Source organism: Uloborus diversus, chromosome 1, assembly GCF_026930045.1.
Source record: "Uloborus diversus isolate 005 chromosome 1, Udiv.v.3.1, whole genome shotgun sequence".
Taxonomy (NCBI): domain Eukaryota; kingdom Metazoa; phylum Arthropoda; class Arachnida; order Araneae; family Uloboridae; genus Uloborus; species Uloborus diversus.
The window spans coordinates 166,942,269-166,956,658 of record NC_072731.1 but is presented as its reverse complement, the minus strand read 5'-3'; the positions used below and the strand labels follow the sequence as shown (position 1 = coordinate 166,956,658).

General features: G+C 34.5%; 1 protein-coding gene across 1 annotated transcript in view; it reads right to left on the bottom strand.

The window, feature by feature from the left end:
* Window positions 1-14,390, bottom strand: part of LOC129222852 (uncharacterized) — an 81,570-nt gene that overhangs the window by 46,211 nt on the left and 20,969 nt on the right. Inside the window, exons 3-4 of the mRNA XM_054857408.1 lie at window positions 7,840-8,011; window positions 4,146-4,328 (exon numbers count right to left, since the gene is read on the bottom strand). Coding sequence (XP_054713383.1) covers window positions 4,146-4,328; window positions 7,840-8,011 — 355 coding nt within the window. The remainder of the gene's footprint in view (window positions 1-4,145; window positions 4,329-7,839; window positions 8,012-14,390) is intronic.

The window sequence follows — 14,390 nt, the reverse complement described above, 5'->3', positions numbered from 1 at the left end:
CATGGGGAAAAACTTTTTTCAACTAATCTTTTGCGGCACCTCTCTAAAATGTGACAATATACAGGAAAATATGATTTGCAAAGTTTCAAGTCATTTCGATGACATTAACACGTGCCGCAAAGAGGCTAAAGTTATGAAAAATAGCAATTTTTAGCAAAAAATTGTAGTTTTTCATCTGTAAAACCAAAACTATTCATTCTAGAAACTTCGTCTTGGTCTCATTTTGTAGGGAATTTTATTCTCTTTGAGTCTAAGTTCATTTAAATTTTTGTAAAAATTGATTGAACATTATTCTGGGTTTGTAAAGTCAGGTCGTAGCTAATATCCTCCAAATCGCGTAAAAAGAATGAATCATGAAAAAATAAATTGTATTACTTATTTTAGTTAATGGCTGTAACCCCCTTACAATGCGAAGTAATCAGAGCAAAAACAGCAATATTATCAGAAATGTATACAGTGAAACCCCGTTACAACGAATACCGATACAACGAAATATCCGATTTAACGAAAGAAATTTTCAGCCCTGATTTGATTTCCATTACGTTGCTTGAATTTCATTACTACTAAAACCTTGTTACAACTAAAATTTTTGGTAATTCAAAGTTCGTTGTAACAGAATTTCACTGTATTATAGTTATATCTCTAAAACTCAAATCTAAAACAAATAAATGCGTGTAAAACTTTTGAAATTAGCTGTAGAGGCCATAAATAAGGAACGCTGCTTTATTCCTCGGTAGTCAGAGCTAAGCAATAGATTAAAAATCCCAGTCTTGTAAGGGCTTTCTACCCCCCCCCCCCCCCCCCCAGAGAAAGGAAAAACTACGATTCCCAAGAAAGTGGTCTGTGTTCTTAGACGGGGACTTGTTTGGGCTTCTGCAGTGCAAAACTGCGTTTTGTGAGTGCAGTTGTTACAGAAATAGTTTTTGTATTTAGCAAGTCTCTACCACACGTTAGAAGTTGGTTTAAAAGAAGATTTGATTTGCAAAACTGGTACGTCCACTAGTCCTCCTCCAGATATTTTTCAAGAATTTCAGGATGAATGGTATAGATAAGAAGCAATCCAAAGCAAGTATAGAATATTAAAAACAAAATATGCAATTCTGGTGAAATTTCAAGTTTTCTTTTTGAGAAATAAAATCAGTAGCAGCCTAGGGATGACTACAAGGAATTCATTCAATTTTGCCTAACTTGTTTAGGGAGTCTTTCTCCAAACAACGTTGATTTTCGAGTACCTGGCGCTATTCATCGCACCAGATGGATGACTAAGGTCATATGAGGTAGTGAGAAGCAAAGGGATGTATGTGGACTTTCTAAAGTTCCTTATAAAACGCGTTTAGAGTTCAGATCCTGGGTAGGCTTTCATTGAACTTTCTTTCTAAATCATGCTATATAACAGCCCCTACCAGAGCTACTAGTACCATCTCTTGCCCCTAAGCAGAGAAGAGGTTCCCCTATTATTTGTAATGATTATCCCCAAAATTTTAATTCTGTCAATTACATCCCTCTGCTTCTCACTGCCTCATATACTCTTTAAAAGTATTTTTTTTTTCATGGTTCAGCTTTCCTTAATCGATTTAGAGATAAAAGGTATTGAAGATATTTGGTTGTTTATCATCGATGTTTACGGAAAAGTATGGTTTATTGTCTGCAATCCAGCTTTGGCCCCCAACAGCAATCTACAGTTAGTGAAATCCTTGGTTCAATAGTAGAGTATTTATAAAGATGAAGTAGGCTGCAAAATTAAAATCCGGAGTAGGAGATAATAAAGATGATTGTGATGATAGGGATACAAAAGCACAGCTCAATCTGAAAGAAGCTTACTTTATTGGACAAAGCAGATTTTTTCATTTCTCCTCAAACTGTTTAAGAGATTCAATTTTTTTAAAGGGATTAGAAATCGATTAAGTTTTTAAATACTGATCTTGATGAATAGTGTAGAAATCAATATTATATTAAAACTAAAAAGATAGTAAACAGTTAAAGGGTTGTCAATGTCACAGCTGAAAGAGATGTAAAACTAATTTCTAACTAACAACAGTTTCTATTACAAGTTATGTCTAAATGCAGGCACATTTTTCCACACTCATCAAAATCTATCATATCGTAGCCATTACCACTTTAACTTGTCAATGAAAAGTAGTGACATAATGATGTATGTCTCTTCAGTGTATGTCATTTAACAATATTAGTAATAAAGTGCATTTGATTTTTTTTTCTTTTCTGTAGTTTAAACTCTTTGCTTTCTCTTCTAAACAGCTTAGTTCCTTTATTTTAAATCAGCAATTTGTTCCATTTCATTTTTAAAATACCTTAAAATGAAGCCTTTTTAATGGATAAATTAAAATTAACAAAGAGTAAATAAATGTAATTGAATATTGTAATGCTTTTAGGTCTTTGCATGAAAATTCCTTGATATCTTCCATAACTTGACCTGAATAATGCCAAGTACCATTCTGTAACTTTTATTTAAAAACAATGGATAACCATCTCATCACGAGAATAAAATTTCCTATAAAATGAGACCAGAACGAAGTATCTAGGATGAAAAGTTTTGGTTTTAAAGAGGAAAAACTACGATTTTTTGCAAAAAATCGCTGTTTTTCATAACTTTAGCCTCTTTGTGGCACGTGTTAATATTATCGGATTAAGCTAAAACTTTGCAAATCATGTTTTCTATTCCATTTGCACATTTTAGGGGGGTGCCGTGGAAGAAATTCGAAAGTCGATTTTTTGTGACCACCCTAATATCTACATACATATTTTATATATTTCAATTCATAATGTGTTATGTTTGTGAAAAATGCATTAATTTAAAAATAAGCAAACCAATAAATAAGTGCTATTTTCGCTTTCAATGATAAAGTTAGATGTATCATATTCGTATGCGTACAGTTACATATAGTATGTCACGCAAAATATTTTCATGTTCACCCCAATTAACCCAATTTCAATTAACCCCAATTTCGCCGACATTTAAAATGTCTTCCCCCTTAAATATATCAAAACTGAAAAACAGGAAGGAAAGAAATTTCGTATCGGCGAAACTGGGGGGGGGGGGGACAGCATTCTAATCTCATTCATTAATTTGTTTATCTGCTTAAATATAAACAAACAACATCGAATCTTAAAACAGAGCGCGCATGCGCAGTCGCCGTGGCAAATTTGTGATATCCGCGATTTAACGTCTAGTTGCAACTGTTTTTATTAGTCTTGATTGAATTTCATTTCCAAAGACAATTTTGAATAATTGTTAGATCTTAAATCTGTTCTTGCCTTGCAATTGCAGTCAGAGATTAACAAACCCTTTAAGCTAAGAGTAAGTAGGTACACATGAATTTAGGGGAAATTCATGTGTACCTACTTATTGACTGATTCAAATCAGTCAATAAGTAGGTAATTTGATTTGATTTTCAAACTTTAATTACTCCGGCTCATGATGTTCCTGGGGTTTGAATTTTTGTATATGTCCTCAATGGCCCCCCAAAAATATGTATACAAAAAAACATTACCATAGCCCCCCCCCCTCCCGGGGGGCTGCTACAGAACCCCGGGAAGGTACGATTTGGGGAGTAAAAGCAAGGGGGGATGGGGAGGGGATCAAATGGCACAAAAGGCACATCAGTAGAGCACAATGAATGTGTGTGCTAAATTTCAGCTCGATTCCTCTTCTCGTCTGGGCTGTAGCCCTGTCAAAGAAAGAGTAAACTTTTTTGAACAGCGATTTTCTAACTTAAATTCCTCCTCCTCCTGATGGTCCTGAGGATTGTGTTTTATTTTATGTCTTCAGGGGCCCCTAGAGATTGAGTATACCAAAAATCAACTTCGGGGGTCTTAAAGGGGCTGAGATACAGAGGGGTGAAAAACCCAGAAAACCCCAACTTGTTCTGTCGTGTAAACTGTTCTTGGTCGTTTTTATTTTCTTTCGTCTTTCTTGACGGTGGATTTGCTTTGTTGGCTGCTGACGTTCGGTTTTCTTGGCGGCCGGGACGCTCCCGCGTGATAAGCACAAATAAGTAGATTTTTTGTAAGACTTGCACATACATAAAATAAAATTAAAGAACCTGTACCAATTTAATCCTGTATCGACTGTACCCGGTCTCCGTTACTTTAAAAGAATGTTCAGTATTTCCGAAACTAAGCCTTACCAGAAATCATCAGGAGTTCCCAACCACATAAGAGGACACAAAATGACAGCTAATATTAGAATCCAGAAACAGAAATCAACACCGAGTTTTGATGCTAAGCTGCTAATTAGTTGTGATGATAGTAGAAGAAATACTGTTGCCACGCCCATCAAGGTCACTTGAAGGCAAACAGAGACGATGTATCTGAAAATGGTATAAAAGAGAAAATACATTCTATCATGCATTTTAAAACATCATGAATTAATGGTCCGTACAAAACGTTTAAAGCGAGTATAAAGACTCGATTACAAATGAGTTCAATTTTTCCATAGCAAACAAAATCTTTCTAGATCTTCAACGCTAATTTATGAATTCCAAAATTAAAATTTTCTTACAAATATTAACTGCATATCGCTGTTCCGGTGGAATACTGACGCAACTGCAAAAAGTAATTTTACAGTAGAACCAAATATACATGGCACAACTTCACACAACCTCATACAATGAAACATAGTTGAGATACTGCCTTGGTGGCTAAAAGTTGAAAAACAAGTCTGTCAATATTCCTTCGTATGGGTTGATCCGGTTGGCCACGTTAGGACCCAGTGACGACAATATTTCATTTTCAATTAATTTTGCAGCTACGTCAATGTTCCACTGGAACAGCGATATTATCTTTCAAAAGTTTAGGAGACATTTTGAATGTCATAACGCTTCACAAAATGACCTTTTAGCTTCGTTTTATGTACTTGAATAGATTGGTACTTGAATAACTTACACTCTTTAGAAAAAGTATTGGGACACTTTCAAATATTCACATTTTTAGGGATTTCTCGAGAAATTAAAGACCAATTGCTCTGTATTCTTTTTCACATAAAAAGCATACTCTAACTGTCATTTTCCAATAACAATTAAGTCTGCTATTCATTTAGGGGACCAGTAACAAATTGAGGAAACAAAAAAATGTTTTTGATCATTTTTCATTGTAAATAGCTGAGAATAAGCTATAAATTTCAGAAATAAGTTAAAAACATATCTAGAATTTATTTTTATATTTTCGTGAAAGTATATCTGATACCCACGGAGATATAAGCATTTCTTTTAAAAATGCAAAACTGTTTTGAAGTTTTTTGGCTCATATCACACAGAGTTTTCCGTCAAACGTTTCTCAACTTTCAGAATATTTGACAGCATATTAGAGAAACATAATAATAAAATTTGAAGTTAAAATATTGAAAATTAAATGAAATATGAATGTTTAAAGTAATTTTTCAATGCGCATGCGCGAAAGATAGCAATTTATCACGTTTATAATCCAAAGCTCAGATATATCCTACAACTCATAAATAAAATTCCATTTCAATAGCTTTAAAATTTAAAAAGTTATCTGCGATCTAATGAACCGAATTTCTATAATTCTTGGATAGGCGACGAATGGTAAGGGGTCGTTCGCAAACTATCAACACTTTCCTGCTATCATTGCAAAGTGATTCATGATAAGAACGGATTATTTGCGAACGATCCCTCACGATTCGTCGTTTAAACAAGAATTATAATAGTTCGGATCATTAGATCGCTGATAACTTTTTAGATTTTAAAAATATCAAGGTGGAATTGTTTGCGCATTGCGGCGCCCCCCTCAGTTTGTGTGTTATAGATGCACAGTCATAAACAGGGAATCATTGCAATAATTCTCTATGTTTTTCTAGTACACGAAAACATTCCTCTCTCCCACTCTCCAAAACATTCATTTCCTTTCTATCAATTAAGCAGAAACAAATTCTGAGAATGTAACTGTTTAGAGTCAAACAAAACACCCCTTCTCAATTATGCCCCTGCGTGCAGTGACAAACCAGTAAAAAGTTTTGGGGAGGAACATTGGGAAAAAAATTGATCTGATAGAAAGGGAAAAGGGGGGGGGATACGGTCAAAATTTTGAAACTTTTAGTTTTAAAATTGCAATTTTAGACTTTCTTTGCAGATGTTACGGGGGGGGGGGAGAGGTATAGGGATCTCAGCGGAAATTTCTAGAAATTGAAACCTTAAAAATGCTATTATAGGCCGTGTTTACTGACGTTAAGTTAAGAGATGGAGTTCAGGAACTGTTCCCGATTGAGTTTTTAAAAAAATAGATTGAAATCAATTTTTGCTGCCCCCTGCAAGTTTTTGAAATTGAACTTTCAAATATACAATTTTGGACAAGCTCTTACTATTTTATAGGAAGAGGGATCTGAAACCCTTTCCTGGAAAATTTTATAAAATTGCAGTCCAAAAAACTTAAGCAATGTTTTACATTGGCTATACACCCTTATATTTTTTGTAAGCGTCGTTTGAAAAACCAATTGCTTGTGATATTGCAATTGTAAAGAAAGGCGGTATGGGAGAAGGGGATCCTTGCCCGAATATTTTCTGAAACTCAAGTCTTAAAAATGCAATTGTAAGGTCATATATATATATATATATATTTTTTTTCGGTTCAGTAGTTTTTTGAAATTAAAGCTACAAAAACGCAATTCCAAGCGATTTCCGATATTGTTGAGTATTTGGGAAGCTTTCCCCTGAAACTTACAAAATTTTGATGCAAAAAAATGACATCTTTGTTTTTAACATATGAAAGCTGGTTAAATTGGTACAAGTAAAACCAAAAAGTTCTTGAAAAGAATCATTGAATGAGTTCAAATCTAAATTTAATTTTAATGTAATTTACTTCGATAAATACAATTTCTGTTTGTAATCAACATATTATTGATTCGCGTTCTTAGTAATCTGAGTAACTAATTCAGTTTTAATTGTTTGTTTTTTATCTTGTGGGGTAACAAATTACAAGATAAATATTTAGATTTTAAACATTTCCATTTTTCGAAAAGTTTTTGGAGCATTAATGTATGAATAATAAATTTTAGAAACAGATTCATTGCTTGCGTTTTAATTTGTACTATCCATACTCCTCTGATTGTTTTGTTCATTATTATTTAAAAAAAGCAAGAATGACGCGTATGATGCGCTAATGTTATAATTAACTTGATTTTTCTGCGTGTATCGGGGGAGGGGGGGAGCGCCAGGAAACTTTCGCCCCGGGCGCCGCGCCGTCAGCTCTTCGGATGGCCCTGGTATTAAGAAATGATAGCAGTTAGAAAATGGCTTGTATTTTTTTCCCCTTGATCTTTAGAGCTATTTAATTTTTGACTGTAATCAACTAAATGTTTATTAAGAACATAATTAAAATATTACTACAGAGATGGCTTTACACTGAGAAAATATTTTTTAATTTCACTTAGCCCCGTTATTGCACTTTTTTCCGCATTCTAGTACTTAGAAACGAAAATAATGAAGAGAGAGAAGTAAATATACATTCTTCCACATAGTCATATTATTCACACAAAACACGCAGTAATACGGTAATATGTACTATTTCATCCATGAATTTTTTAAATTTTTTTTAAATAATTGTCAATTATTGCATGTCATTTGTACATCAATTTTACATCAGCTCAGCCAAAGAAATGCCAGAATTCTGCTTTACGTTGAAATGTGTAACATAAAAACAATAAGTAATGATTCGTCGAAACAATGAGCAATCATCTGAAAGATATTTTAATACGAAAATGGATGCCAAATTTATTTTTGTTTATTTCACTACACATTTTAAGGTTTCTGTAAAATTAATATTCTATTCATTTCCTGAATAGAATATCGATTGCGAAAAGACACTTACCTCATTTTAGGGCCTACTGCTCTGTACGCAATTGCAGGGTACGGATACCTGAACTTGATGTCTTGATACTCTTCGTACCTTTCTTCTAAAATGGACCAACATCTTCCCAGGCAAATTACTGAGTACAAAGTATTTATGCAAATCACAAATAGCAAAACTAATCCACCCCAACCTAAAAAGGCATAGAAATTTTGTTTTTATATACATGCGTCCATCATTACACATTTTATATTTCTGTGTATACACTACACTATTAGTCCAGTCAATGAGTGCTCAAAACAGGGGTGTACCGTGCATGGAATATGCGATAATTTTTGACTTTAGAATATTGTTAGGGGAAGTTAGTAAATAAATGTATTGAACGTCCCCCACCCCTGAGGAGTGAGATAAATGTGGGAGGGAGGGGGGAAGTAAATTTTGGTGGGTTTAAATATATGTCAGAAACGGTGGAAAAAAGGAGTTCAAAATAAAAATTCAAGCTACATAAAGTTCCTATAAAACTGTCAAATTTCCATTTTTAGGGTATATGTTATGAAATCTCGATGATTTTTGGAGAAATTCTCTCCTTTTTTCTAGTGCCTCCCAAGAACAGTATTCATGAAAACTGTCAATGACAAAAGTTGTAGAGCTTTAAATTTCCTTCAATTTAACATCCTACTTTCTTACATTTTATTCAACCAATCAAGTGTTATAGAATAGAATTTCAAACCCGCACCTTCACGGCAAAAAATGAAACACTTGCCATTCACGAACATCAAACTGACTCGAAATGATCTCCTGCGCACTTCCGCTTTCCTCAATGAATTCGACAATCCTGATTGCCAATGAAGAAGTATTTGTAGATTACTACAACAAAAATGATGTCGTACTTCCCGGGGGAGGTTGGTTCGGAGAAATTGTGACTTTGTGACAAGGAGGAAGAGTAAAACGATGTGTGACATCAAGCATTTTTTAATAAGAATGTGCTTATGAAAAGTCGCTTATGAAAAGTACTTTGCGACAAAGGGGGAGGGGGTCAAAAATGTTGAAAAAATGTATGACATAATTTATGGACAGCTCCTTACCGAGAAATCGGACGAAGATTTGCAGAATTCGTATATGCAGTATGAATTAGCAACATACCCATGGCATTATTTAATGAAAGAAGACTGAGGAAGTGCAGGAATTCGGCACTTCCTCAGTAGGAAATTTGTTAGAAGTAATTAATAGGTAAACATTCTGAAAGTCCCCGAACCTGTGGGGAGGGGGTGTTAAAGGTGGGAAGGGGGGAACCAATTTTTGTGGTTTTCGAGTGAATCTCGGAAACGGCAGAAAAAATGTGTTCCAAATGAAGTGTAAGTTAACTAAATTTATAGTGATATTGCATTCATACATATATGTCACATTTCCAAGGGTTTTTTAGGTATACGTTTTTTGAAAACCAATAATTTTTGGGGAGGGGGAATTACATTGTTCTTTTTGTCTCAGAGTGTCTGTGCCAAACAGGCACTCAAGGGATTTGGAATGTGCTGCAATCATGTGACATGGACCCTCACGGATTTCTGTGTTTCGAAAACGCACTTGAACTAAGAATTCAAACCTGACACCAATGAAATAAGAAGTCAATGCCCAATCACCGCGACACGCAGCTGATAACAAGCCATCAAAAATTATGAATTTCTAACAAGTATACCCAATTTAGTTATTCTTATTGAAATAAATATGTGACGCTATAGCATGATAATGATTAATACTAGACATAAGGTCTAGGAAATTGAATTTGAAAAGAATTGACACGCAGCACATTTTTTGTAATTATAGTTTTTATTACAGTATCTCTAATCATATTTTGAAAGTGTTTTACATAGAATATGGACTGACAGTAATAAGGAAATGAAAATATCATCCTTTAAGGTGATGTCTCGGTTTTATTCTCAGGCGGAAAGGTCGAAGTTCATTCATGTCCACCAGCAGTGGAAAAGTTGTTCTAAGAAATTGGTAATGTATTTCTGCGTTACCGTAGCGCGCAACATAGGCATATATGCCGTCATGTTGCGACGGTAACGATTGATGTCATCGTCGTCCTCTTCGTCCTGGATAAATATTTTGATTCCGTTGTTGCAACTACCCTTGAAATGCAAGCATGCGACAATGGACTTTATTCATGGTTTGGCAACGGTCCCATCAGCGGTCCGTCTGCGGGTATTTTGACCAACTACGTACTGTCAGCAGTGCTAAAAAACTCGTTTTATTTAATGATTACTGGACTCATGCTTAAGGCTTGTACAGACTTATGACTGCATGAAAAACGTCGAGAAAAGGGAAAGTAAAAAGTGAATTTAAGTTTTCACCATGTTTCTGATGAGGAACCAAAGAGGCTTAAACCCATGAAAATACGATAATAAAGAGAGTATTTCGTATCAAATGAATCGTTCATCATTCTTTTACAATGTTTCTAAGTTAGAAACTTAAAAAACCTCCCATTTTGGAATAGAAAGAAGAGTTTATAGGCCGCACAAAAGCAAGTGTTATTGTACGCTGTAGTACCGGATTTTCGTCTGCTACAGTTCCCACAATGCACCGCCGTGACGATTTTGACCCTCAGTGAAGTCAGGTAAATACTGTCCTTTCCAAGAGTTTCGGCACGAGTTGGTCATTCCTCGTTTCCCAAACCCCAATCCGGTACTTCATTATTAAGTTCTTAGCTACAGTTGTACCTGGGTGTTTGCTGCTACTTTGATAAATGATTTGTAGCAAGGGTGCCCATATGGGGGGGGGGTGCAAGTAGGGGCTCAAGCCCCCACCCTTTGAAATTAGAACTTTCTTGCTTTTAGTACTTTTTTCTTTGCAAAAATGTAAAAACATTTCTTCTCCAGCAATTAATGAATAAGTTATTAAAATGTCAAATTTTAATAACTCTAATCTGTACTGAAATCGGTTTCTATGGGAAAAATATCCTGCTAAACCATGGGGAAAATATTGAGCCGCCCCTTAAAATTTTGCATATGGGCGCCCTTGATTTGTAGCAGAGCTCGTTGGAGGGACTTTTCTGTGGCTGGAGCACTATACCATGAGAGATACATATGACCCCAGGAGCCTCAATGGGTTCAGGGGAAGAACTGTTGATATATACCTCAGATACATGTTGTATGATTTTAGATTTCTGGTACATTTTGACAAACTCCTTTCTGCTGAGGTACGCTGTGGATCTTAAGTTCCTCTTCCAGATTTTACCAACAGAATGTTGTGATCAGTTGGGGATTTGGCTATCAACAGAACAACTAGGAGACCTTCCTCTCAAATAATGCAGTGTTCATGAGCCCCTTAGTACCTATAGCACTGCAAGTACAAGTTAGTTTAAAACCCGAGAAAGGGAGTGCTTTTTGTTCCAAACTGAACTCGTAACGCGTTTCTTTCTAATTGATGAATTAAATCTTATCAAATAATATTCAAATCTTCGGGGGTTCGTAACGGCAAACGAGCTGGGGGCGGAACTCGCAAGTAGTATAAAAAAGAACTAGCCATTTAAACCCTTAAAAATGTTTTTGAAATATTATTGTTATGATTACGTTCATTACTTATTTATTTTTTTTACTATCCCCGGAGTAAGTAAAAATTCATGGGCATGCAACAGCAAAACAGCATGCAACTACATTATCTAAAACTACACAGAAATATTAAAAGTCAGATTTTAAAAGACAATAAAATTAAACAATACACACATTATATATTGTTTAATTATACATAATATAACTAAACAAACTATAACATTTGAAACACTTAAAAAGTCAAGAGTCTAAAAAGTTAGTTGAAAAAGAGTTCCCTTCCTGTTAGCCCAGTATAATCAAGAATGTGTTCGAACAATGCTTGCTGCTTATTACATATCGTGCAAGTATATAAAACTTTTTCACCGGCCATGAACAGAAGTGGGTTTAGACTACGTTCAGGAAACACAAGGTCACATGGTTGATCTAGGGTGTCCTGTACGTGCGAGTAATATTACCAATATTACTCATAACAAACAAAAGTGTTTCTATTGAAATATGCTTTGTGTGATTTCTGAAATAATACATAGTTTGAAAATGCAATTTATGTTATGGAGAAATGTGGTGTATGTCATGGAGAAATGAATTAGAAAATATTTAATGTGATAGTTAAATTAATTTTATCTCTTTCTGAAATCTGCTCCTGGGTAAATTGAAAAAGTTAAGACAATGTACCTTTTTTTCAAACGAACAAATTATAATTTTGTTTTGAAAGTTACAGTAAATAAAGAAAGAACAATTTAATCTTTTTAAAAATTTGCATTAAGACATTATTTTATTTTTTTGGCAGTAAATTTGCACCTTCAAAGAAAAAGTGGAAAATTTTCACTTTTAACTCATGGGGCAAAATTAAAAATAAAATATTTCTTTAATCGCATATGAGGCAGTGAGAAGCAAAGGGATAAAAGAGGACTTTTTAAAAGTTTCGAGTAAAACGCGATTAAAATGCAGATCCTAGGGAGGCTTTCATTGCAATTTTTTTCTAAATCATGCTGTATAAAAGCACCCACCAGAGTTACTGGTACCAACTTTTGCCCTAAAACATAGGAGAGGTTTTCCTACCATTTGCACTGATTATCTCCATTATTTTTAAATTTTAGCAATTGTATCGCTTTGCTTCTCACTTTCTAATATTTTCTGTTTGATTTTTAAAAATATTTTTAACAGATGAATGAGTTAATAAAAGAAAAAATGAATAATTAATTTGACTTCTGAAATTTTGAATTCAAATTATGTGTTTCGCAATCACGGGTTGCCACAGGACCCTACTCATTGGAGTTATTGTTTCTAGAAACTGCTCTTGTCCCCCCCCCCCAAACCTGCCCCTTATCCTGGATGGTTACGTGTGTATAGTTATGTGTGTGTGTGTGTGGTGTGTGGAGGCGCGCGTGCATGCGTAGGCTTGTGTGTGCATAGACTTTTGTATGCACGTAGGCGTGTGTGTGTGTGTGTAGGACATGGACGCCACCGACCAGGAGAAGCGGATATCAGAAAACATTGCTCAGGACTGGAGGAGCCGCGCTTGCAGAGGACGGCGGGCGGGGGTGCTGCAGAGGGAGGCGGGGGGGGGAAATAAAATCAGCGTAACGCCAAGGACAGTCAAATGAGATAGCAACAAGCAATCGTGATTGCTCAATAAATGAAGAGATGAGGGGTTCCCAAAGTGGGTGCCGCGACGACCTGGGGTGCCTCAGGTAGAGGTGAAGAATACCATATAGGCATGGTTCCTTTATCTATGCATATAATATGGAGATAGATTAGGGTGCCGTGAGAAAACTAATTCCTCAAAGGGTGCCACGAATCTGAAAAGTAAGTTTGGAGAAGGAAATGAACAATAACCGAATAAATAAACAAATTCATTAATTAACATAAGAGAAAAAACAAATGAATGAATAATATAGTGAATGAATTAGAAAATAAGTGAATGAATGAATAAATAAGCGAATTATGAAATAAACGAATGTAAATGATATTGTTAACAAATGAGTACGTAAGTGATTTAATCAACTATTAAATAAGTAAACGAAATGAGTTAGTATTTCTCTTTGCCTCGCATACACTTGACTAAGTGCGGTACCAAATATTAGTAGCGCTCAATTAATACTTAAAATGTTTGGAACAAGAACTTTTATCATTTCACAATAACAAAAACAACTTTTGTCTCGCAACAAAACATTACAATATGAATATCAATTTTTGAAAATTGCTTCTATTATCATATGCTTTGTTCTTCGTGGTAACTTTTTCCGCACTGAAATAGACTATATTTGTTACTAGTTGAATTATACCAGATCCGTAGCCCTAAGAAAATAGTAAACGTTTTACCATTTCACTTTGCCCTGCTATTTCACTTTGTCCTACATTCCCCTGCTAGAAAGTTCAGAATTCTCCAACTTTTTGTTTTCAGCGAGAAGAAATCAATCTCCTTTTTATAAGATATTCGGCCTAAAAAATGAAAAAGTATACCAGCTAGCAAGTACAGCGTTAAAAATTCATCACTTATCCTCATCTAGTAGTATATGTAAAAAGGAAAGTTTACACCAGTTTACATCTATTTCTACTTATTAATCACAACTAAACTCCCAATTTCGTAAATACTATTTTAAAACATACACATAATTGAGATTTCTAAACCGCTGTAAAGGTAAATACAATATAGGGGAATATGGGGCAAAGTGAAATAGTTAAGATGAATAAGCTTTTCCAAAATAAACAACTTTTAAATTTGTTTTGAAAATCACAGTACATAAAGAAAGAACATTGTACAATAAAACCTGCATTGAAACAGTATTTTTTCCTTTTGGCCGTCAATTTTCGCTTTCAAAAAAAGAAAGTGGAAAATTTTAACTTTTTTTGCCGGGGGGCAGGCAGAGGGAAAAATGAAATATTTTTGTAATGAAATATTCTCTATTCGATTATAAAAATATTTTTGATCAAATGAATCAGTATATAAAAGTTTGAATGAATAAATGAAAAGATACTGAGAAAACTAAACGAATAATTAAATTAATTAATTATATAATGTAT